The sequence below is a fragment of the Muscardinus avellanarius genome, assembly GCF_963383645.1.
Source record: "Muscardinus avellanarius genome assembly, chromosome: 2".
Taxonomy (NCBI): domain Eukaryota; kingdom Metazoa; phylum Chordata; class Mammalia; order Rodentia; family Gliridae; genus Muscardinus; species Muscardinus avellanarius.
In genome coordinates, this window is record NC_137787.1 from 35,040,664 (window position 1) to 35,063,018 (window position 22,355).

A 22,355-nucleotide genomic window follows, 5' to 3' on the forward strand; every position below is an offset into this window, starting at 1 on the left:
GTGGCGCACGCTTGTAATCCCAGCTTTGGGAGGCTGAGACCTGGAGGATCTCAGTTCTCAGGCAGCCTCAGCTACTTAGTGAGGCTCTCTGCAACTCAGGGAGACCCGGTTTCAAAATAAAGAATAAAAAATAGGGCAGGGGGTATAGCTCAGAGGTCAAATGCTCCTGGGTTCCATCCCCAGGCCCTCAAAAAAAAAAAAAAAATTGCAGATGTATAACCATATCTCATTTGTAAAAAAAAAAAAATAAAATAAATATGAGTCCAAGAAATGGTTAAATTTTAATAATTTGCTTTCTTAATTTTTTCTTTTTTGGTGGTACTGGGAATGGACCCCAGGAGCATTCTACCTCCAAGCTATACTTCCAGCTCTATTTTTTATTCTTTATGTTGAAACAGGGTCTCACTGAGTTGCAAAGGGCCTCACTAAGTAGCTGAGGCTGGCTGCAAACCACAATCCTCCTGTCTCAGCCTCCCAAATGCTGGAATTATAAGAGTGCATGCGCCACCAGGCCTGGCTGCTCTCTCAATTTTTAAAAAATAAATTTTATCAAATTAGGGAGGAAAAATCATGACCTCTGGATAATTTCATCCATGAAGATGTCTACTTACAGAATTTCAGCTAACTCAGACTAACAAGTGAGAATTTCTTTAGAGTAAATGTCCAAGTGTCAGAGTAATTTAAAGTATCTTCAAACAATCTGCTTTCCTAGGTCAGGTATCAACATACTATAATATCTAAAAGATTACCTCCAAATTCAAAGAACTCAAACCTTTCAAAATGTTTGGTACATTCTTGAGCACAACTCTACAAAATAAAATGAGAAAATCTACATTTATCAAATGCCCAGTTTTAATGAATAGCAATAATTCTTATTTATGAAGTACCAAAATTGTCTCTATGAAATTCTCTAACCAATTGTTTATTTTTTATCTAATCCTACCAATTTAATCTAATGGATTTTATAAGATGTTGCTGCTGGTGTGGATTAGCTAAATGAATACTGTACTCTCCTATTTCAATATTCTTCCCATCTGTTATGCCACTTTGTACCTACCTACTTTATAAACTTTAAAACTACTTGTTAAAATTCTTTAGTTCTAGCTGGGTGTGGTGGTGCACATTTGTAATTCCAGCATTTGGAAGGCTGAGACAGGAGGATCCTGGTTCACAGACAGCCTCAGCTACTTAGGCCCTTTGCAACTCAGTGAGACCTTGCTTCAAAATAAAGAATAAAAAAAAAGAAAGAAAATAGGGCTGGGGGTGTAGCTCGGAGGTAGAAACCCTGGGGTTCCATCCCCAGTACCGCCAAAAAAAAATCTATAGTTCTATGTTTTAAATACAAAACAGATATACATATGTGATTTTTATACTTTATGAAAAATTACATATGATGTGGTAAGAAATAACAATATACTCTACTTGCATTTATAAAGAGATTTAATTAACTGCACCAAAACAGATCCAAAGAAACTTTCAGAAGAACCACTTGAGAAGTTACACTTCCAAACTACTCCACAATGCTGTCATTGATGTTACCTTTCTTATTCATGCCACAAAACCAGTTTAATAAGACAAAAAACTAAGTTTGCACTTGTAAACTAAAAATGTTCCAATTCCTTAGCCAGCACTTACTCCGTAACATCATTTCATCCAATCCTCACCTTGGGAAGTGGTTTTTAATCTTAATTTTGTGGATATAGAAATGGGATTCCTAAGATTAAATAGTCCTATTTTAAGTGGAATAGCATCTGAATGCCTATGCCTATTAAATTAAAAGTTACACTAATGTGGGATGAGATAAAGTGAATAACCTGAGAGTCATGCTTCACTATTAGTCACTTGGTAAACACCCACTGAGAGCCTTACAGCTAGGCAGCAGGACCGAGAAGAGAAGGTGGACAGAGCTATGGAGACATGAACAGCCATACCTTGACTCTTAATACAATGTAATAATGGCCTTAAGATACTATGAGGATATATAGCGTACACTGCAGACTATCTCCCACTAAGAGTTAATGTGTAAAGATAGTACGGTGTAAAAGTGAATATTCATCTTAGATATAAAGAAAAGAGATAAGAAAGCACAACTACCCAAGAACCCACCCAAGTTCAGTAGAAAGTATAAGCTGGGTGGGCGTGGTGGCGCACACTGTAATCCCTGCGCTTGGGAGGCAGAGACAGGAGGATCACCCAGGTTTGAACCCAGTCTCAGATACTTAGTGAGGCTCTCAGCAACTTAGTGAGACCCTGTTTCCAAATAAAATATAAAATAGGTCTGGGAGTATAGCCTGGAGGTAGAAAACCCCTGGGTTCCACCCCCAGTACCACATACACAAAAAAAGATATAAAGATATATGTTTTAGTCATCTACTTAAGACATTCGTAAGTCTTAAACTGGTAGTCATTACTTAAATAACATTAAATTACAACAGTACTTCTGGAAGTATATTCATAAAACATTTTGATAGGTCTACAAACTTTGCAACTTTCACTAATTACTAGTGAAAACAAATAACATACTGCTTCAAAATACTTTTTTTGGGGGGGGAATGGTACTGGGGTTCCTGGAAGCCCTTCTTCCTCTGGGCTACACTCCCAGACCTATTTTATATATATATATATTTTTTTTTAATTTGGAAACAGGGTCTCCTAAGCCAGCACGCGCAGCTGGCTTCGAACCTGCGTGATCCTCCTGTCTCTGCCTCCCAAGAGCGGGGATTACAAGCGTGCGCCACCACGCCCAGCTTCAAAATACTTTTGGGGGGGTACTGGGGATGAAACCCAGGGGCATTCTACCTCCAAACTATACCCCCAGCCCAATTTTTTATTCTTTATTTTTGAAACAGAGTCTCACTGAGTTACAAATTGCCTCCCTAAGTAGCTGAGGCTGTCCGCGAACCCAGATCCTCCTGTCTCAGCCTCCCAAATGCTGGGATTACAAGTGTGTGCCAGCACGCCCAGCTTCAACTTTGTTTTGTTTTTCTTTTTGCTTTTTTGCAGTACTGGGGATGGAACCCTGGGGCATTCTACCTCCGAGCTACACCCCCAGCCCTATTTTTTATTCTTTATTTTGAAACAGGGTCTCACTGAGTTGCAAAGGCCTCATTAAGTAGCTGAGGCTTCTGTGAACCGTGATCCTCCAGTCTCAGCCTCCCAAATGCTGGGATTATCATGAGCCACCACACCTGGCTCCTATTCAACTTTCAAATCTAGTTTTGTTTTGAACGAAAACCTTTTAGTTTCAATATAAATATTTCTGTCTGACTGATTAATCTTCAATGTCAGCTTCAAGATCTGGCTTTGTTTAGAATGATAATATCATCTCACAAACGTATGAACAAATGACTGGTAGAATTCTCCAAGTGCACACACATGAGGATAGTAAAAAGAAAACCTTCTGGGGAATTATTCAACTGACTATCATTAATTCACATTCATTAATCAATGTGATTACACACAATTTGTGATGGGAGAAAATTTCTTTGACTCTAATGATGCTTCAACTTTCCATCTTACATGGATATATAAAATAGAACCAACAATGAAAAGTCCTTCAATATCAATTTTCTGATTAAATCCTTTTCTATTTTGGTGCCGTTTCAATGCAGCAGAAATTTTACCTTTATTATTTTGGTACTGGGGATTCATCGCCAGGGCATTTTACCTCTGAGCTAAACTTCCAGCCCTTTTTATTTTGAAAGAGGTTCTCATTATGTTGCTAAGAGTATCACTAAAAGTTGCTGAGGCTGGCCTTGAACCTGAGATCCTCCTATTTCAGCATCCCAAGTCCTGTGATTACAAGCGTGTGCCTATATACCCAGCCAGCAGAAAAAAATTTAAAAAGTAGGGAACAGTGACGTTCTATCCCACAGAACGGCTGCACTAGGTATATACTGGACCAGCTGAGAAGGCATTTTCTCTCTGAAAATGGAGGTCACAAAAAAACCAAAAGAACAGGATAATTTTAAAAACATGAACTCTACATGATTGTATAATGAAAATAGTTCTTTTTTGTTGTTGTTGTTGTTGTTTTTTTGTAGTACTGGAGGTGGAATCCAGAGGCTTTCTACCTCCAGGTTATACTCCCAGACCTATTTTATATTTTATTTGGAAACAGGGTCTCATTAAGTTGCTGAGAGCCTCACTAAGTAGCTGGCTTCAGACCTGTGTGATCCTTCTGATTCAGCCTCCCAAAGAAAATAGTTTTTTTTTTGTTGTTGTTGTTGTTGTTTTGGGGGTTTTGTTGTTGTTGTTTTTTTTTTGTTTTTTTTTTTTTTTGGTGGTACTGGGGTTCCTGGAAGCCCTTCTACACTCCCAGACTACACTCCAGGCTACACTCCCAGACCTATTTTATACTTTTTATTTGGAAACAGGGTCTCTTAAGCCAGCGCAGCTGGCTTTGAACCTGTGCGATCCTCCTGTCTCTGCCTCCCAAGCATGGGGATTACAAGCCTGCGCCACCACGCCCAGTGTGAAAATAGTTCTTAAATGTAAGAAAACATCTAAAATTCTCTAGACAAATAGAAATGCAAAGGTATCTGAAAGGGACACTGAGCCAATAGGCCAAGAAGACTAGATTTTAACCACTTTAAAATGCAAAAAGCATCTTAAAATATAAAAAATATTAAGGTACAGAGGATCATGCCTGTAATTATAGTACTTGAGAGACTGAAGGACATCCTCAGAAATTGAGAGACCTTATTTCAAAATAAAAAATAAAATGGACTGGAGATATAGCTCAGAGGTAGAATGCATTTGGGCTCAATCTCCAATAAGAAGAATAATAATCATATAAGAAGCTGATAGAGAAAGGACACTTAGTTTGCTATAGAAGCATAATAAAGGAGGGAGCAGAAGTGCCTGCTGTGTGTGAGACACTTTTCTAAGTGACAGAGAAACAGCCAGCAAACAAAACGGGCAAAGTCCTCGCTCTCCTAGAGCTTTCACCCTACTGCTGGAACTGCCCATTCCAAGGAATCCTAAGCAGCAAACTGAAAGCCTTCCCATCAGTGACTCCCCCTTGTTCAGACACCCACACATGGGCCACTTCTGCCTAATGACATTACATCTTAATGTACAGCTGACCCCTGAACAACATGGGAGCTGGAGTCCACCCACCCACCCACCCTTGACAGTCCACATTTAACTCTTGACTCTCGAAAGCTCAACTACAAATAGTGAACCATATAAGAGAAAATATAAACCTGAGATGCATAAAAGCATTTTTTACTGTGATACACAACTCACTGGAAGAAGCATTCGCTCATGAAGAAACATAACCTTTGTCTGTGTGTGTGCGTGTGTGTGTGTGTGTGTGTGTGTGTGTGTGTGTGTGTGTGTGTTGGTGGTACTGGGGTTCCTGGAAGCCCTTCTACCTCCGGGCTACACTCCCAGACCTATTTTTACATTTTTATTTGGAAACGGTCTCCTAAGCCAGCACGCGCGGCTGGCTTCGAACCTGCGCGATCCTCCTGTCTCTGCCTCCCAAGCGCGGGGGATTACAAATGTGTGCCACCACACCCGGCTGAAACATAATCTTTTAAGCAGATACTCGAGACATTTGAGTTCTCAACTACAACAGAAGTCAGTTACAAAATTCTTTTTTTTTTTTTTTTTTTTTTGGTGGTACTGGGGATGGAACCCAGGGGCTTTCTACCTCCGGTCTATACTCCCAGAACTATTTTATATTTTTATTTGGAAACAGGGTCTCACTAAGTTGCTGAGAGCCTCACTAAGTAGCTGAGGCTGGCTTCGAACCTGTGCGATCCTCCTTGTCTCAGCCTCCCAAGTGCGGGGATTACAAGCGTGCGCCACCACGCCCGGCTAGTTACAAAATTCTTACAGTAGTAAAGTATCACTATGCATATGCCCTTATGAATTAATACTGCATCTTTTAAGTTTGTTTACATTTCTCTGAACTTTGGATGATTGCCATATATGGTCTGAGTGCTTTTATGCCTAAGTTTTGATAATTTTTAGTTTTTCATAATTGTGTATATTTTGATAGAAAGTGATAATTATCCATATGCATCTTATGCATTCAGATATATCTCACCTTTTCATAATTTTTTTCAATATTTCTAGGATATGTGGTTATCTACAAATTCTTGTCACAAATCTGAAAAAAAAGGCCATGTATAAAGTGGACCTATGAGTTCACACCTGTGTTGTTCAAGGGTCAACTGTAATTCCCTTGGTTTCAGTTCCCACATGCATCGTGCAGTCGTAAAGACTGTGACGTGGCTCCTTAGCAGACTGCTCACAAGGACTGCGTACTGGTTTCTGCGACGGTAACCCCACACCGAATGCTAACACAGGTCTCCTGGATTTGTAGATATAAGTCTCCTGAGCTGCTTTCAACCTTTACCAGAAGACGCAACATGCAATAAAATCTGTTATCTTATTCCATCTGGCTTCACACCAGACCTTTATAAACCAAGGTAAATTTGTTACCTCTATGAGGCGTCCTCAGACATAAAGTGGCAGCTTGGTCCTCTGGGCCCTAACGTAGTGTGGCCCTTCTTACACCTGGAATAACAGAACTGGAGAGAGCTTCTCAGCCCACCTACAATACTCCTAAAATATAAGAACCACCTATCCGAGCAACCCAGAGAAAAAGATGAGATATTGGGTGATTAAAAGTCTCCTCAGGCCAGGTGTGGTGGCGCATGCTTGTAATCCCGGCATTTGGGAGGCTGAGACAGGAGGATTGCGGTTCACGGACAGTCTCAGATACTTAATGAGGCCCTTTGCAACTCAGGGAGACCCTGTTTCAAAATAAAGAAAAAAAATAGGGCTGGTGGTATAGCTTGGAGGTAGAATGCCCCAGGGTACCATCCTTGGTGCTGGAAAAAAAAAAAAAAAAAAAAAAAAAAGAGAAAGTATCTCCTCAGTTAGATGTAATCTTTCTTATATATGCAATATTTTATATTTATTTGTCTTATCTTTACAAGAATTATTTTGTGGTTTTTAGTGTTAGTGGTGGTGGGGTTTTTTTTTGGTTTGTTTTGTTTTTTGGTGGTACTGGGGTTCCTGGAAGCCCTTCTACCTCCGGGCTACACTCCCAGACCTATTTTATATCTTTTATTTGGAAATAGGGTCTCTTAAGCCAGCACGGCTGACTTCGAACCTGCGTGATCCTCCTGTCTCTGCCTCCCAAGTGCGGGGATTACAGGCGTGCGCCACCACGCCCGGCCTTTGTGTTTGTTTTTTGTTTTTTTGTTTTTAATGGTACTGGGGATTGAACTCAGGGGCATTTTAACTCTAAGCTATACTCCCAGCCCTTTTTTAATTTTTGTTTTGAAATAGGGTCTCAATAGGTTGCTGAGGGTATCACTAAGTTGCTCAGGCTGGTGTCAAACCTGCAATCCTTGTACCTTAGCCTCCCAAGCAATGAAACTGCAGGCATGCACCACTGCACCTGGCTTCAGAGTTTCATCTTAAACTATTTTATCATCCCCACTAGCCATTCATACAATGACTTAATCATAATATTAAAATATCTGAAGTACCAGTGGATGAATGACTATTCAGTCAATCATATATAAATGACATTTTATGCCTATAATCTGATCTACAGCATAAAGAAGACACAAACTTACTATTTTCTTGGACTCTGGCCACAAATCCCATTAAAGGTAACTGAGGAGTTACCTGTAGGATGGAGGGAGGAGGAGGAGCAAGAGATACTGCAAAAACAAAAAAGGTGTGGAGGATAAGGGGTAAGGGCAAGTCACATTAAAAGGAAAGGATAATACAATAAAGCAAACATAAAGGAAGAAAACCACACTTTGCAAACATTTTATAATATATTTTAAGTATCCTCTTTTGAGGGAAAACTCATTAACAAAAAAAACCAATGTATTAAGGGAGTTTTAGTAAGTTTTGAAAAATTATAACAGGAAGCATTTATCAGACATAGATTTACTCTAATACATAATGGCAATTTATTTTTTATTTTGATTAAGACAGGCCTTCTCAAAGATAGAACTTCTGCAGATTACCATGAAGTTTGGTTTTCTGAAATTTTACCTTGATGGTCACAAGTTTAAATGTTTGTCAATAAAGGAGAAAAATATTACATCCCAACATCCTAAATCTGTACTTTTTATGACTTCGACAACAGGTAAATTAATTGGTTCTTCATTTAATTAAGCCAGCATCAAAACCTTTCACTGAGAGTCAGGTGCTGTTATTACAATGTTTTATAATTCCAACTCATTGCTATGTTTTGACTTTACAGAAAATGGCTGGTCTTATTCAAATTATTCCACTCTTCTCCCCAAGGTGTTTCTCTGTCTCCAATACCTGGCAGAATGCCTAGCACAAGTAAGCCTTCAACAAATGCCTAACCTCTACAAATGCACAATAAGCCAGATGTATTCAAACAATTCTACAAGATTAACTCTATAGTTACTTTATGAATGGTATAAAGTGTGGTGTGCATAGTTTATTATAAAGACAAAAAACTTTTTAGCTACAAGTTAAGAGTTAAGATTAATAAAACTAAATATATTAATGAATTTCTGCTAAGAGATCACATCCCAGTTGGGAACAAGAAAAAGAAAATTTCCTCTTAACCCAGTAATATTTGTAGCAATCCCTGGAGAGAGTGGTGGTGGTGGAGAGTAACGCTCCACAGAAATGGCCTCTGAGTGTGCACTTGAAGAGAGAGCGTTCGCTCTCTCTTCAAGGGGGGAAAGAAAGACCAGCTGAAACCCAGGTGAGGCAGACATGAAGGCGTAAGAGCGCAAGACCAGCTCACAAGGCCAGAAACGCCTCCACATGGCTACGTAAGAAACCCTAGAATGGAAGTAAAAACACCCCAAAGGATGAGCAGGTGCACAGGAAATAGGCAAGAAAAAGAGTGGTTAGTGGAAAGAGACTTGAGTCTGAGTTTTTGTTTTGTTTCCTGGTTGTTTTTTGTTGTTGCTTTGTTTTGTTTTCAGTGCTGGTAATGAATCCAGGGCTTTGAGCATGCTAGGCAAGCACTCTTAAAAAGCACTAAGAAACACCCCCAGCCTCAAGAGATTGGTTTTTATTTTTTTCAGAGACATAGACAAAGATTTTTTTAGGTAAGAAATACATACTCAAAAAAATGTGGGCCACCTCATAAGTGAGAAGAGGCACCCCAAGAGACAGTTTTTAAAGTCACTCCACCTCAAACCCCTGATCTACCATTTCCTTATGTTTGGATGGCATGTCAAATAACTTTTGTAAGTCTAATCCACACATGTCATATGAAAAAGAAATTACTCAGCCTATTTCACATAGTGTTTGCAAAAACTTTTTAAAAAGACAATGAATTAGCCCAGGTGCTACAGCATCTCATGCAGATCTTGAGAAAGCTCGATCAGGGGATCCGCAACGGCGTAGATCCCCCATGAAGTATGTTTAGCATTTCTTTTTTCAAAACATTATTTTAGGATTATTTGAATTAATATGTGTAATTGGAACTTTATGTATAAGCATTATAACTAAAACTGATGGGCAGCGGCTTGTGAGAGACTCAGACAGCAGTGATTCTTTCCCAAGGATAAAGTTTGGACGAAACATTAAGTTCAAACTGACCTTAGTTTGGGCCAATGTATAAGATTAAGTTTGAGTCAGCCTTGTGAAGTGAAGGCATACTATGATTATTAAATGTCTGACACCCTGCCCTGAAGTCTGTAAACAATAACTTTTCCTGCCCTTGGAGATTCTGCTTGCATGACTATGCCCTTGCTTTTCTGCCCAAAAAGAAAGTATAAAAATTGTAACAAATCCTGAATAAAATGGAGAAGCTTAAATCTAATCTCGTGTGACAGCTCTTCTCTCATTCGACCTCGGCTCTTTTCTCACCAACACACGAACCTCGACTCTTGCTAGGGCTGGACCTCGGCACCCAGGGCCTGCCACATAATAAATCAAGGCAGTTTCTAGAAATAAAAAGAACTAAATAACCATGTGGAAAGAGAATACCGGGTAACTAATGATTTAGCTAACACAGGACACAGGTGAATCTTAATTTTTAGCCTCATGATAATGAAGGTGAAGAAGCCAGCAAATACATTATTAACCTTAGTAAGCAAACAGTAGGCAGAGCAGACTGGTAAGAAAGCAGGGCAGAGAGATGATGATGATACAATAAATAAGACGTACAAAGGCCACTGAAGATAGATATGGGAGGCAATGGGAATATTTGAGTTGGGTTTATATAAAAAAAGTCAAAAGGTGTATAGGATTAGTAGTCATCAGTAGCAAGAGAGTTGATGCTGTAAATTGATGCAGGAAGAACATAATAATAGTAAAGAGAAGAATTAGAAAATCTTGAAAATATGTACATATAAAAGATAGCAGTAACCCCCCCCCCCAATTGCTTCCTTTCTTCAAAAGATAACTTTAATATGGTTTTTCCCAGCTGGGTGTGGTGGCGCAAGCTTGTAATCCCAGCATTTGGGAGGCTGAGACAGGAGGATCGTGGTTCCCAGCCAGCCTCAGCTACTTAGGCCCTTCACAACGCAGTGAGATCCTGTTTCAAAATAAAGAATAAAAAATACAGGGCTGGGGGTGTAGCTCGGAGGTAGAATGCCTCTGAGATTAATTAAATGTTTAATTTATGAGTATGTCCAGTATATTATCTTTTTAAGGTGAATAAGACTTCTTTGCCAGATCTGAAACCACAGTGCTTTTAAAAGCACTCTTAAGAGGTTCACCAAAAGCAGCCAGGGTAAAATTAACCCTAGATCTTTCTTAAACAAATTACTTTGAAAGAAGTTTTTTTTTTTTTTCAAAGTTACTCCTAGAGCATGTTAAAAATTCGGTTAGGTGGGGTATGGTGGTACACACCTGTAATCTTAGTACTTCGGAAGCTGAAACAAGAGGCTCGCAGGTTCGCGGGCAAATTCAGCAGCTTCACAAGACCCTCAGCAACTTAGGGTTTACAGAACCTACCCCAAATCCTATTTTCTTACCCAAACATTCAACTTGGTGGCCAAAATTAACTAGTATAACAAAGCATATTTTGGGGGGACCATGTAAAATTCCAGTACCACCAAAAAGAGGGGAAAAATCAAATTAAGTTACTGAGGGAGGATCTCAATAAGTTGTAGAGACTAGCCTCAAACCTGGGATCCTTCTATCTCAGCCTATAAGCAATTTAAGAATGAGGTATTTTCCAAAAATAGTAATTTAGAACATAAGAGGATTTTAAAACATACTTAAATAATCAGTAAGAGGAATTTTTCTGTATATACTGACTCTGGTTAACTAAATAATTATCAGCCCAGCAGTCTCAGGTTTAACAGAATTGAGTCATTCTGATAAACAAATTGGATCATTTGTTTTTCCAAATTAAAAAAAAAAATCATATGATACAAGGCTAAGAAAATTCAGCAGGTTAATCTACATAACTTAAAAATATAATTTGTGGGTTTTTGTTTTGTTTTGATGGTGCTGGGGATAGAACCCAGGAGCATTCTATGTCCAAGATATCTTTGCCAGCATTTTTTTTTTGGGGGGGGGGGACATGTTCTTGCTAGGTTGATGAGAGTCTTGCTAAGTTGCTGGAGCTGGTCTAGGACCTGGGATCCTCCTTGTCTTCTTGTCTTAGCCCCTCTATTGTCTTAGCCCCTCTAGTACTGAAAATATATGTGACACCATGCCTGACTTAATTTGTCAGTGTAAAGGGTCTACTTAGCTTACTTGATAATCTGAGGCTACATTTACACTTTTCAGTTGTTTTCTTGCTTTTTGTCTTCCCTAAACATTCCCTAACAAACTCTAAAACTGCCTAAAATAAGATTCAAAGATTCAAAAGCAGCTTCTTGCTACTGTTCCTTATTTATATTCTGTGAGAGCCCCATCATGGCTGTATTCTTGTAGAGATTCATGATAATGCTCTAACTTGAATCATCATTTGGAGATGTGATTTGGTTTCCTTTTGCAATATCACCATCCCAACATTTTTTAATGTTCTTTTTAAAAGTAGCATTAAAGAGAAATAAAGCCTGACATTTTCATTTGTAAAACAGCACACACTATACCCAGAAATCCCGCTAGCTTATATAACTATAGTCAAATTTCTTGAAACCGATATCCACTTTATAAATTGGATTTTTTTTAAAAAAAGCTCTGTTGTAAGAAACTTTATCTTCCCAAATGTATAAGATGTACATTCACAAACATACCAAAGTCAATCACTAAGCCAAATATGAGCAGTGGGAGGGAGTAAATGGAGTGGGAACTGGGGAAGGGCTAAATTAATGATGTGTGCGTGTATGCCTCTACCATCTTATACTCTATTAAAATGTATGACTACAATGCACCAATAAAAATGAATGAATGAACAAATGAAACTTTATCAGTAAAATATAAGCTATTTTACAATAAAGGCCTTTGTACTTAAATACCACATTATTGATGCCTTACCAAACTAGGTTTCTGTGTTTGTAAATGCATAAACACCAATACATATATGTAGACATGAATAATCTGACCACCAAGGTGCTTCATATTTATGTTTAAAGAAAACACCATTAACTTGTAATTAGCCCTATGGGATAATATTACTCTCCTCGCTGCTTACAATATGAATAACCAAGCACCATTCTACTTCCATTAGCTGATTAGATTAAGAAACAATAAGAAGCCAGGTGAGGTGACACATGCCTACTATCCCGGCTACTCCAAGGCCGGAAAGGAGGATTGCAAGTTCAAGGCTAGTATGAACAACTTAACAAGACTCTACTGCAAAATAAAATAAAATGTGCTAGGGCCTAACATGGTGGCACAGGCCAATACTCCCAGTACTTGGAAGGCTGAAACAGGAGTATCGCAGGTTCCAGGGCAACATCAACAACCTATCAAGGCCTTCTGCAACTAGACCCTGTTTCAAAATAACAAATAAAAAGGTTGGTTTAGAACTCAGTGGTAGATTGCCCCTGGATTCAATCCCCAGTACCAAAAATAAGGGGGCAGGGGCCTCAGGACATAGCTCAGTAATGGTACAGTAGCTGTTTAGCATGTGTAAAAGACTGAGTTTGATCCCCAGTACTGCAAAAAAAAAAATTTTTAGAAAGAAAAAAAACAATAAGAATTAAAGAGTTTTCTATTGTGCATTATTAAAACATTCCTTTTAGTAACTTATTTCTAAAATAATTGCATTGCAAAACAATTACTGTGATCCTAGGATTTGACATATACTGAATATTCCCTTTTTTTTTTTTTTTTTTTTTTTTGGTGGTCCTGTGGTTCCTGGAAGCCCTTCTACCTCCAAGCTACACTCCCAGACCTATTTTATACTTCTTTTTTATTTGGAAACAAGGTCTCTTAAGCCAGCACGGCTGGCCTCGAACCTGCGCAATCCTCCTGTCTCTGCCTCCCAAGCACGGGGATTACAAGCGTGCGCCACCACGCCCGGCTTTGAATATTCCATTTTTTAAGTCCTTTGTTCTAATGCCCTTTTCAAACTCAAACCCAATTGTACATTAGTAACAGGTTTGCTAGATTTCCATCTCACAGAGTCCTAATGACTTGTCAACGCACTTCTTTGGAAGCACAAATCCAAAGCAAGACTCCAATTGCAAAATATAGGCTAATAAAACACATACACATCATTTTATTAAGTGAGAGAATTGGCTACCTGAGAAAGCATGAAATTTTCTCACGTTAAATATGAAAAAAGGAAGAATGGTAGGATCATAGAAGATACAAAATTACTTATATAATATTCTGAAGAAAATAACACATAATAATTTTTTGAAGAAAATAAAAAACACAGGCTTTCAAAGTATTAAGCCTCACAAAAAGAGCTGGAGGTATGACTAGGGGGAATAGCACCCACCTACCACTTACAAGGCTATAGATTTGATCACCAGCAACCCCCACGCCCCAAAAAACTCCACAAAAACAAAAAACATGACTTAGGGAGCCAGGCATGGTGACACATGCTTATAATCCCAGTACTTGAGAGGCTGAGCCAGTAGGATCGGGGTTTGTGGCCAGCCTCAGCTACTCACTGAGGTCCTCTGCTACTTTCAGTGAAACCCTGTTTCAAAATAAAGAATAAAAATCGGGCTGCTGGGGGTGTAACTCGGAGGTAGAATGCCCCTGGGTTCAATGGTCAGGACACAAATAATTAAATAAATAAATATTTAGTAAAACATTTTAGTCTAGAAAAAGCACTTTAATTAATCAACTACCAACCTTCAGTTGCCCTCTTTAAAGAGTTACCAAATCCCTGGAAAAGACAGAATTTAATACAAAGGAGTACAGAAAACAAAATCATAACTAAATTATCTCACACTTACTAAAAGCCCAACAAGCCCAATTCATTTGTTTTCCATAAGAATGAAATAATTTTGTTAAAACCACTCCATAAAGTAGGGTCCATTTCTACTTAAACATATACTTTCAAGTATCTGAATCAAATTTACAAAGATAAAGTATTAAACTACATTTTTTTGTGCGTGTGTGTGTCTGGGGATGGAACCCAGGGGCATTCTACCTCCAAGCTACAGCCCCTGCCTATTTTTTGTTCTTTACTTTGAAACCGGGTCTCACTGAGTTGCAGAGGGGCTCACTAAGTAGCTGAGGCTGTCTGTGAACCGCGATCCTCCGGTCTCAGCCTCCCAAATGCTGGGATTACAAGCTTGCGCCACCACGCCCGGGTTCTAAAATACATATTTAAAATGTATTAAATAGCCAGACGTGGTGGCGTACACTTGTAATCCCCACGCTTGGGAGGCAGAGACAGGAGGATCGCGCAGGTTCGAAGCCAGCCATGCTGGTTTAAGAGACCTGTTTCCAAAAAATAAAAAGTATAAAATAGGTCTGGAAGTGTAGCCCAGAGGTGGAAGGGTTTCCAGGAACCCCAGTACCACCAAAAAAATAAAAATAAAAAAATAAAAAATAAAATGTATTAAATAAGCAGAGTGTGGTGGTACACACTTGTAACCTCAATACTTAGAAGGGTGAGAAAGGAGAAACACAGGCTAGCAGCCAGGCTCAGCAACTTATCGAGGCCTTTTGTCAAAAATTAAAAATAGCCAGGTGTGGTGGTACATGCTTGTAATCCCAGCATTTGGGAGGCTGAGACAAGAGGATTATGGTTCACGGACAGCCTCAGCTACTTAGTGAGGCCCTTTGCAACTCAGTGAGACCCGGTTTCAAAATAAAGAATAAAAATTAGGGTTATGGGAGTAGTTTGGAGGTAGAATGTCCCTGGATTCCATCCCCAGAAACACACACACACACACACACACACACACACACACACACACACACACCCTAGGCTATTACCTTGGCCTTAGTTTCATATGTAATGTAAAATACATACGAAAATGAGTCTTAGTTTACATTTGATTATGATAACCCCAGTGCCTGGGAGGCTTAGACAGGAGGATCACAGGTTCAAAGCCATCCTCAGAAAGTCATGAGACTCTCAAACTAGTGAGACTGTTTCAAAATAAAAATAGAGAAGAGGGTGTAGCTTGAAGATAGAATGTCCCTTGCTCGGTTCAATCCCCAGTAACACAAGAAAAGAAAGAAAAATATAAAAGTGGTCTTTATATTATAAATGTTCATGTAAAAAAAGGATCAAATTTCTTTCTTTTGCAAGATTCCAAAGGCTAGTAACTAAAGTTTCACCAATAGGCAGTAGTCAAAGGAGACAAATTTCAGCTCTATGAAAGTAAAGCCTTATCAAAGATGGAATGAATTGTCTCCTAATATCACAGGTGTTTTCACATAGGCTTATTGACCAAAAATCAAGAAAAACATAGTAAGTTGATATACCATGTCTAATATTTACTCTTGCCTTCTCCAGGAAATAAGCAAAATAATCATGATGTATGGCATTAAACATGTGACAGATTAGTTTTACTATGTGTATAATATAATTACTATATTTTGATCTTTGGGCAAATTTCTTCAAGTCCTAGCTTTCCCATCAGAGGTTGGTACAAGAAGTGAATAAGATAGTTTAATTACTTAGAATAAAGCAGCTTGTGTCTACCCAACTTCTCAATGAATATAAAAGAAATAATGTTAGCCGGGCGTGGTGGCGCACGCTTGTAATCCCTGCGCTTGGGAAGCTGAGACAGGAGGATCGCACAGGTTCGAAGCCAGCCTCAGCTACTCAGTGAGGCTCTCAGCAACTTAGTGAGACCCTGTTTCCAAATAAAATATAAAATAGGTCTGGGAGTATAGCCCGGGGGTAGAAAGCCTCTGGGTACCACCCCCAGTACCACCAAAAAATCAAAACAAAAAAATAAAAAAGAAATAAAAGAAATAATGTTCACTTTTTTTTTTTTTTTTTTTTTTGGTGGTGGTACTGGGGTTCCTGGAAGCCCTTCTACCTCCGGGCTACACTCCCAGACCTATTTTATATTTTTGAAACAGGGTGTCTTATGCCAGCGCGGCTGGCTTCGAACCTGTGCGATCCTCCTGTCTCCGCCTCCCAAGCGCGGGGATTACAAGCGTGCGCCACCACGCCCAGCCTAATGTTCACTTTTTATCAGTGCTGGATATCAAACTCTTAACCATGCATATGCTAGGTAAGCACTCTACCTCCAAATCCATAATATTATTTTTTTTGTTTGCTTGCTTTTGTTTTTTTAAGAAAGGCAGACTGCCACATGCAGCGCCTCATGTGTCTGGAGTCTTGGAAGCTTGACCATGCTACATTCTCCTACAAATGGACCTTGAGGGATTGCTTGGAGGTTCTAGCAGAGGAGCACAGCTACTCGTATACCCTTAGCCAAAGACCAGTCCTCCTCTATTTGGGGAAGGTCGTCCTCTTCAACCAAGCACACAGCTTTGAGAGGGATGCACATGGAATAGTGAGGAAGGAAGGGGACGCCCACCTAGCCAGCCAGATCAGCTGAATCAACCTGGGCAATCAATGGGGTGACAGATGTCACAGCCAGATAACCCTCACATCCCCATAGTATTATTTTTAAAAGCAAATAACCACTACTACATTCTGTTCATAAAAATCAAGTTCTACAACTTTATGAGGAAATCAAGTACTGATTTTTAAGAGAGAGATTAGAAGATATAGCATTATTAGAAGCCTAGTATTACCAAATAGTACAAATCACCTACCATGTGCTAATTGTTTAGAATTAAATGGTTTTTATTTACTTTTTTTTTTTTTTTTTTTTTTTTTTTTGGTGGTACTGGGGTTCCTGGAAACCCTTCTACTTGCGGGCTACACTCCCAGACCTATTTTATATTTTTATTTGGAAACAGGGTCTCTTAAGCCAGTGCATCTGGCTTCGAACCTGCGTGATGATTCTCCTGTCTCCATCTCCCAAGCGCAGGGATTACAAGCGTGCGACACCACACCCAGTGTTTTACAAAAATTTTAATTAGATACATTTCATAAAATGCAAAACAATATCTAACCTGGATTCTGGCTATAAAAAGGTCCTCCATTCATCTGATTTTGAAGGCTCGTTTGTGAAGTTATGGAAGGAGGGCGTCTATAGGGCAAAGAGCCCCCTATTGTTGGGGGAGTATGGCGAGAGGCAGGCCTATTCATGCTGTAGAACTGAACAGGATGACCTGGAAAAGGAAGAGAACAAAATGTTAAAAGAATATGAACTCAAACCGGACATGGTGGAGCACGTCTGTAATCTCAATACTTGCAAGGCTGAGACAGGAGGATTGCAGGTTTGAGGACAGCCTCAGCAAGTAGTGAGACTCTCATCAACCTAAAGAGACCCTGTTTCCAATAAGAAATAAAACTGGGCTGGGGATATAGCTCAAAGGTAGTATGCCTCAGAGTTCAATTCCCAGTGCCACACACACACACCCAAAAAGAATATGACCTCAGATAATAAAATACTTTATATACACTGCTCAAATCTTAATACAAGTATTAAAGATGATAATGTTTAGCTAATTGGTTTGCTACTCAAAAACAATGCAAAATAAGTTATTGCTCAAAGGGCATTATATCAAATTATTTAACAGTAAATCAAATAAAACATGATTAAATTTGAAAAAACTACACCTAAATAAATTACCAATCAATATTATGATTTTGTTAAACCAATCATTTGATGGAGTTCCAAAATCACGCAATTAAAATGCATGGCCCCTGCTACAGTTTGAATGTTGTCCACCAAAATTCACGTTTTGAAAACTTAATCACTAATGCAATGGTGTTGAAAGAAAATACTGTTAAGAGGGAGGATTTTGCCCTCATGAATAGTGCAATTATCACAAAAATGGGTTCAGAGTTCAATTCCCAGTGCGCACGCGCTCACACACACACATTCTGTGATGACTTCCACCGCATATGACACGGTAAGAAGGCCATAAGCAGACACAGCCACTTGACACTAGAATTCACAGTCTCTAGAACTGTGGACCAAATAAATTCTACTGTGCAAAAATTATCCACTCGTAGTATTCTGTTAAAGTAGCATAAAATAGACTACACCCTCTCACTCCAAAAAAACAGCCACTAAACAATGGAAACTAAACAAGATTAAGAATGACACTGGGAAAGCAAAAAAAAAATGTTTGATACACAGTCTTATTCCAAAATACTAATGATGAAAATAATGATAAAATTAAGGTTGTTTTTTTTTGGTGGTACTGAGGGTAGAACCCAGAGGCTTTCTACCTCCAGGCTATACTCCCAGACCTATTTTTATATTTTATTTGGAAACAGGGTCTCACTAAGTTGCTGAGAGCCTCACTAAGTAGCTGAGGCTGGCTTCGAACCTGTGCAATCCTCCTGTCTCAGCCTCCCAAGCGCGGGGATTACAAGTGTGCGCCACCACGCCTGGCAGCAAATATATTTGTTTAAAATATTTCAGAAAAGTCTGATGGGCATGGTAGAGAATGCTCATAATGCTAGTACCTGGGAGGCTGAGACAGGAGGATTCCAAGTTCAGCAACTGGCCTCAGCAAGTGAGCCCCTCTGCAATATAGACCCTGTTTCAAAATAAAAAATAAAATAGGGCTGGGATGTAGCTCAGAGGTAGAATTCCCCTGCATTCTATCTCCAGTACCACACACACACCAAAAAATTGTGTAAACAATTTTTTAGTAAACATACAAACTAATAAAATACTATTTTTGTTTGTTTTTGTGGTTCTGGGCGTAGAACCCAGGGGCTTTCTATCTCCAGGCTATGCTCCCAGACCTATTTTATATTTTATTTGGAAACAGGGTCTCACTAAGTTGCTGAGAGCCTCACTAAGTAGCTGAAGCTGGCTTCAAACCAATGCAATCCTCCTGTCTCAGTCTCCCAAGTGTGGGGATTACAAGCATGCGCCACTACACTCAGCAATAAAATACTACTTAAAAGTTACATTTAAGTCATTTAAATCATTAGATACAAATATATTATTAGCATTTTAGTACTGAAATCTATACCTAACTAATACAAACCTGGGATCTTTACATTAAAAACACTTAGCCGGGCATGGTGGCACACGCTGTAATCCCAATGCTGGGGAGGCTGTGAAAGGAGGATCAACTACATTCTTTAGATTACAGAACTGTTCTGTATCTTGGTTGTGGTGGTGGTTATGTGACTGTATACATTTGCCAAAACTCACAAACACATATACTAAAAAAGATAAATTTTATTTCATATAAATTATACCTTAACAGAAAGAAAAGTATTGGTGACTCCAAGATACTAGATAAGAGAAAGTATATTGATACAATTTGTTAGTAAGACATTTACCTTGTTTTTATTTTTCAAAATACTATATTCACTCACATTAAAAATGTTTATTGAACACTATGAACCAAGCACCTGTTACTAAATTATCATTTAATTACTAAAACATTGACTTTCAGTCAGGGTGATTTGTCCTTCCTGGGTTTGTAGACAATTTCAAGATACTTTTTTTTTTCCCCCGGTACTAGGGATGGAATTCAGGAGCATTCTACCTCCAACTACACCCCCAACCCTAATTTTTATTTGTTATTTTGAAACAGGGTCTCACTAACCAAAGGGCCTCACTAAGTAGTAGCTGAGGCTATCCTCAAACTGTGGTCCTCCTATCTCAGCCTCCCAAATGCTTGGATTACAAGCGTGCGCCACCGCCACATCCAGCTTCAGGATACATTTTTACTGACAGAAGAGCATAACAAGATCTCTATATTTGCTAGCTAGTCTGACCTAACAGAGTTGTATATAGAACAACAAAGAGTAAATATTTACATTAATGCACTACAGGAAGCTTTTGTTTATATACTTATAAACAAAACACTATCCAGAATCAAATTTAGCTTTAAGCGTCTTTTTTGCTTTTTGGGTGGACACTGGAGATTGAACCCAAGGACATTCTATCTGAGGTATACCCCCCAGTCCTATTTTATTTTTTATTTGAAAAAGGGTCTCACAAAGTTGTAGAAGGCCTCACTTAAATTGTTGAGGCTGGCCTTGAATCTGTAATCCTTGTGTCTCAGATTCTAAGAGAGCCTGAGCAAGTAGTGAGACTCTCATCAACCTACTGAGACACTGTTTCAAAGTAAAATAATAAAATAGGGCCAGGAGTGTAGCACGGAGGTAGAATGCCCCTGGGTTCAATCCCCAGTATGGCAAAAAAAAAAAAAAAAAAGAATGGGTACGTCTCAAAGGTAAAATGACACTAAGTTCAATCCAGAGTACCAAAAAATATGTTAAAGATGTAAGCATCTGGTTATGAAAGCAGAACTGAGTATTCTGTGAAGCTACTTTATTTACAAGCAACATTTTTTTTAGTACTGGGGATAGCAAAATACTACACTGATATATACATTCTATTACAGATAAGGATTTGTTACTGACCAGCATCACATTAACTATTCAAATGCACTTTCTAGTAATTGACTCTTTACCTCTTGCCCCATCAAAACAGATATTAGGTTGCAATTTCTTTTGTGTGTGTGGTGCTGGAGTGGAACCCAGAGACTTTTTACCTTCGGGCTATACTCCCAGACTTATTTTCTATTTTATTTGGAAACAGGGTCTCACTAAGTTGCTGAGAGCCTCACTAAAGTAGCTGAGGCTCGCTCGAACCTGTGCAACCCTGCTGTCGTGCCTCCCAAGTGCTAAGATCCTCCTGTGCACCTCCCAAAGCTACAATTACAAGCGTGTGCCACCTCGCCCAGCTAGGTTGCAATTTTTTTTTTTTTTTTTTTTTTTTTTTTTTTTTTTTTTTGGTGGTACTGGGGTTCCTGGAAGCCCTTCTACCTCCGGGCTACACTCCCAGACCTATTTTTACATTTTTATTTGGAAACAGGGTCTCCTAAGCCAACGCACGCGGCTGGCTTCGAACCTGCGCGATCCTCCTGTCTCTGCCTCCCAAGTACGGGGATTACAAGCGTGCGCCACCACGCCCGACCTAGGTTGCAATTTTAAAACACTAAAACACCCAACAATTTTAACCTGAAATCCTTACAAGTCCATAGTCTGAGTTTCCAGTGCTACTATAAATACATATAACAGAAGCTTTCAATTTGTTATAAAAAAACATTTCACATAAAACATACTTCAAAATTACTGCCATAAACTTCTCTTTTTAGTTATGTAACCTATAACAAATTTCTAATAACTTCTCAAAACTGTGTAGAAGGTAGCTACATACTAAATTCATAAATCTTTAATAAATTAAATCTAAGTAATAAAAAAAGGTTCATTTGTGCAGCCCTACTGGAAACATGTATAAGAAACTTTATCCTGATTTTCTCAGAAAATTCTGATGTTTGGTCACAAACCACTTTCTATTCAATACATTCTTCTTTATATTTTTAATATAACACACAAAGCAGACATACAAAGACACCCATACGGCTGGAGTTCCAGGTAAGAGAACGGCCAGATGACTAGACCTGCTGCCCATGAGTCGGCCAGTACTCACCTGCAGGGGGATTGGAGGAAGCAGGGGGAGCTGAAGAAGTGAAGCCATCAGCAAGGGCCTGGGCACCCCCAGCAGCAGCTTCTGGGGCAGTGGAGGAGGGGACAGCAGCAGGAACAAGAGGGGCAGGGGCAGATGCAGAAGTAGCAGGAAGGGGAGGGGTGCCAGCAGAGCCAGCAGGGGCTGAGAGAAAAGGAGTAAGAGCAGCATTAATTAGGCAGTTACTGTAGGCAGGGTTAGAAAAGGCATTAGGGTACTTAATGTTAGATATTCCATGCTTAACATTAACCAAAAAAAAGAGATGTAGAAAACAGAATGAAGCTGTGTACGGATTACTATGTGTGCAGCAAATAACTCAAGATGCTCAGGGCAATGAACAGATTAATTCATTAAAAATAATCCTTCCAGCCGGGTGTAGTGGCGCACACTTGTAATCCCAGCATTTGGGAGGCTGAGACAGGAGGATCACAGCTCGCGGATAGCCTCAGCTACCGAGTGAGG

The 22,355-nt window shown here is 39.2% G+C and overlaps 1 protein-coding gene across 50 annotated transcripts in view; it reads right to left on the reverse strand.

Annotated features, from left to right (window-relative positions):
* The window catches only part of ABI2 (abl interactor 2), a gene marked incomplete at both ends in the record, with an annotated part of 113,273 nt that overhangs the window by 11,890 nt on the left and 79,028 nt on the right, over positions 1 to 22,355 (reverse strand). For 13 of the 50 annotated variants that reach the window (XM_080689699.1, XM_080689696.1, XM_080689716.1 and 10 more), the window contains 2 exons: positions 7,605 to 7,691; positions 17,392 to 17,550. In XM_080689699.1, coding sequence (XP_080545825.1) covers positions 7,605 to 7,691; positions 17,392 to 17,550 — 246 coding nt within the window. Of the gene's footprint in view, positions 1 to 7,604; positions 7,692 to 17,391; positions 17,551 to 21,857; positions 22,038 to 22,355 lie in introns of all 50 variants that reach the window. The other 37 variants (XM_080689727.1, XM_080689725.1, XM_080689708.1 and 34 more) reach the window with 4 other exon arrangements.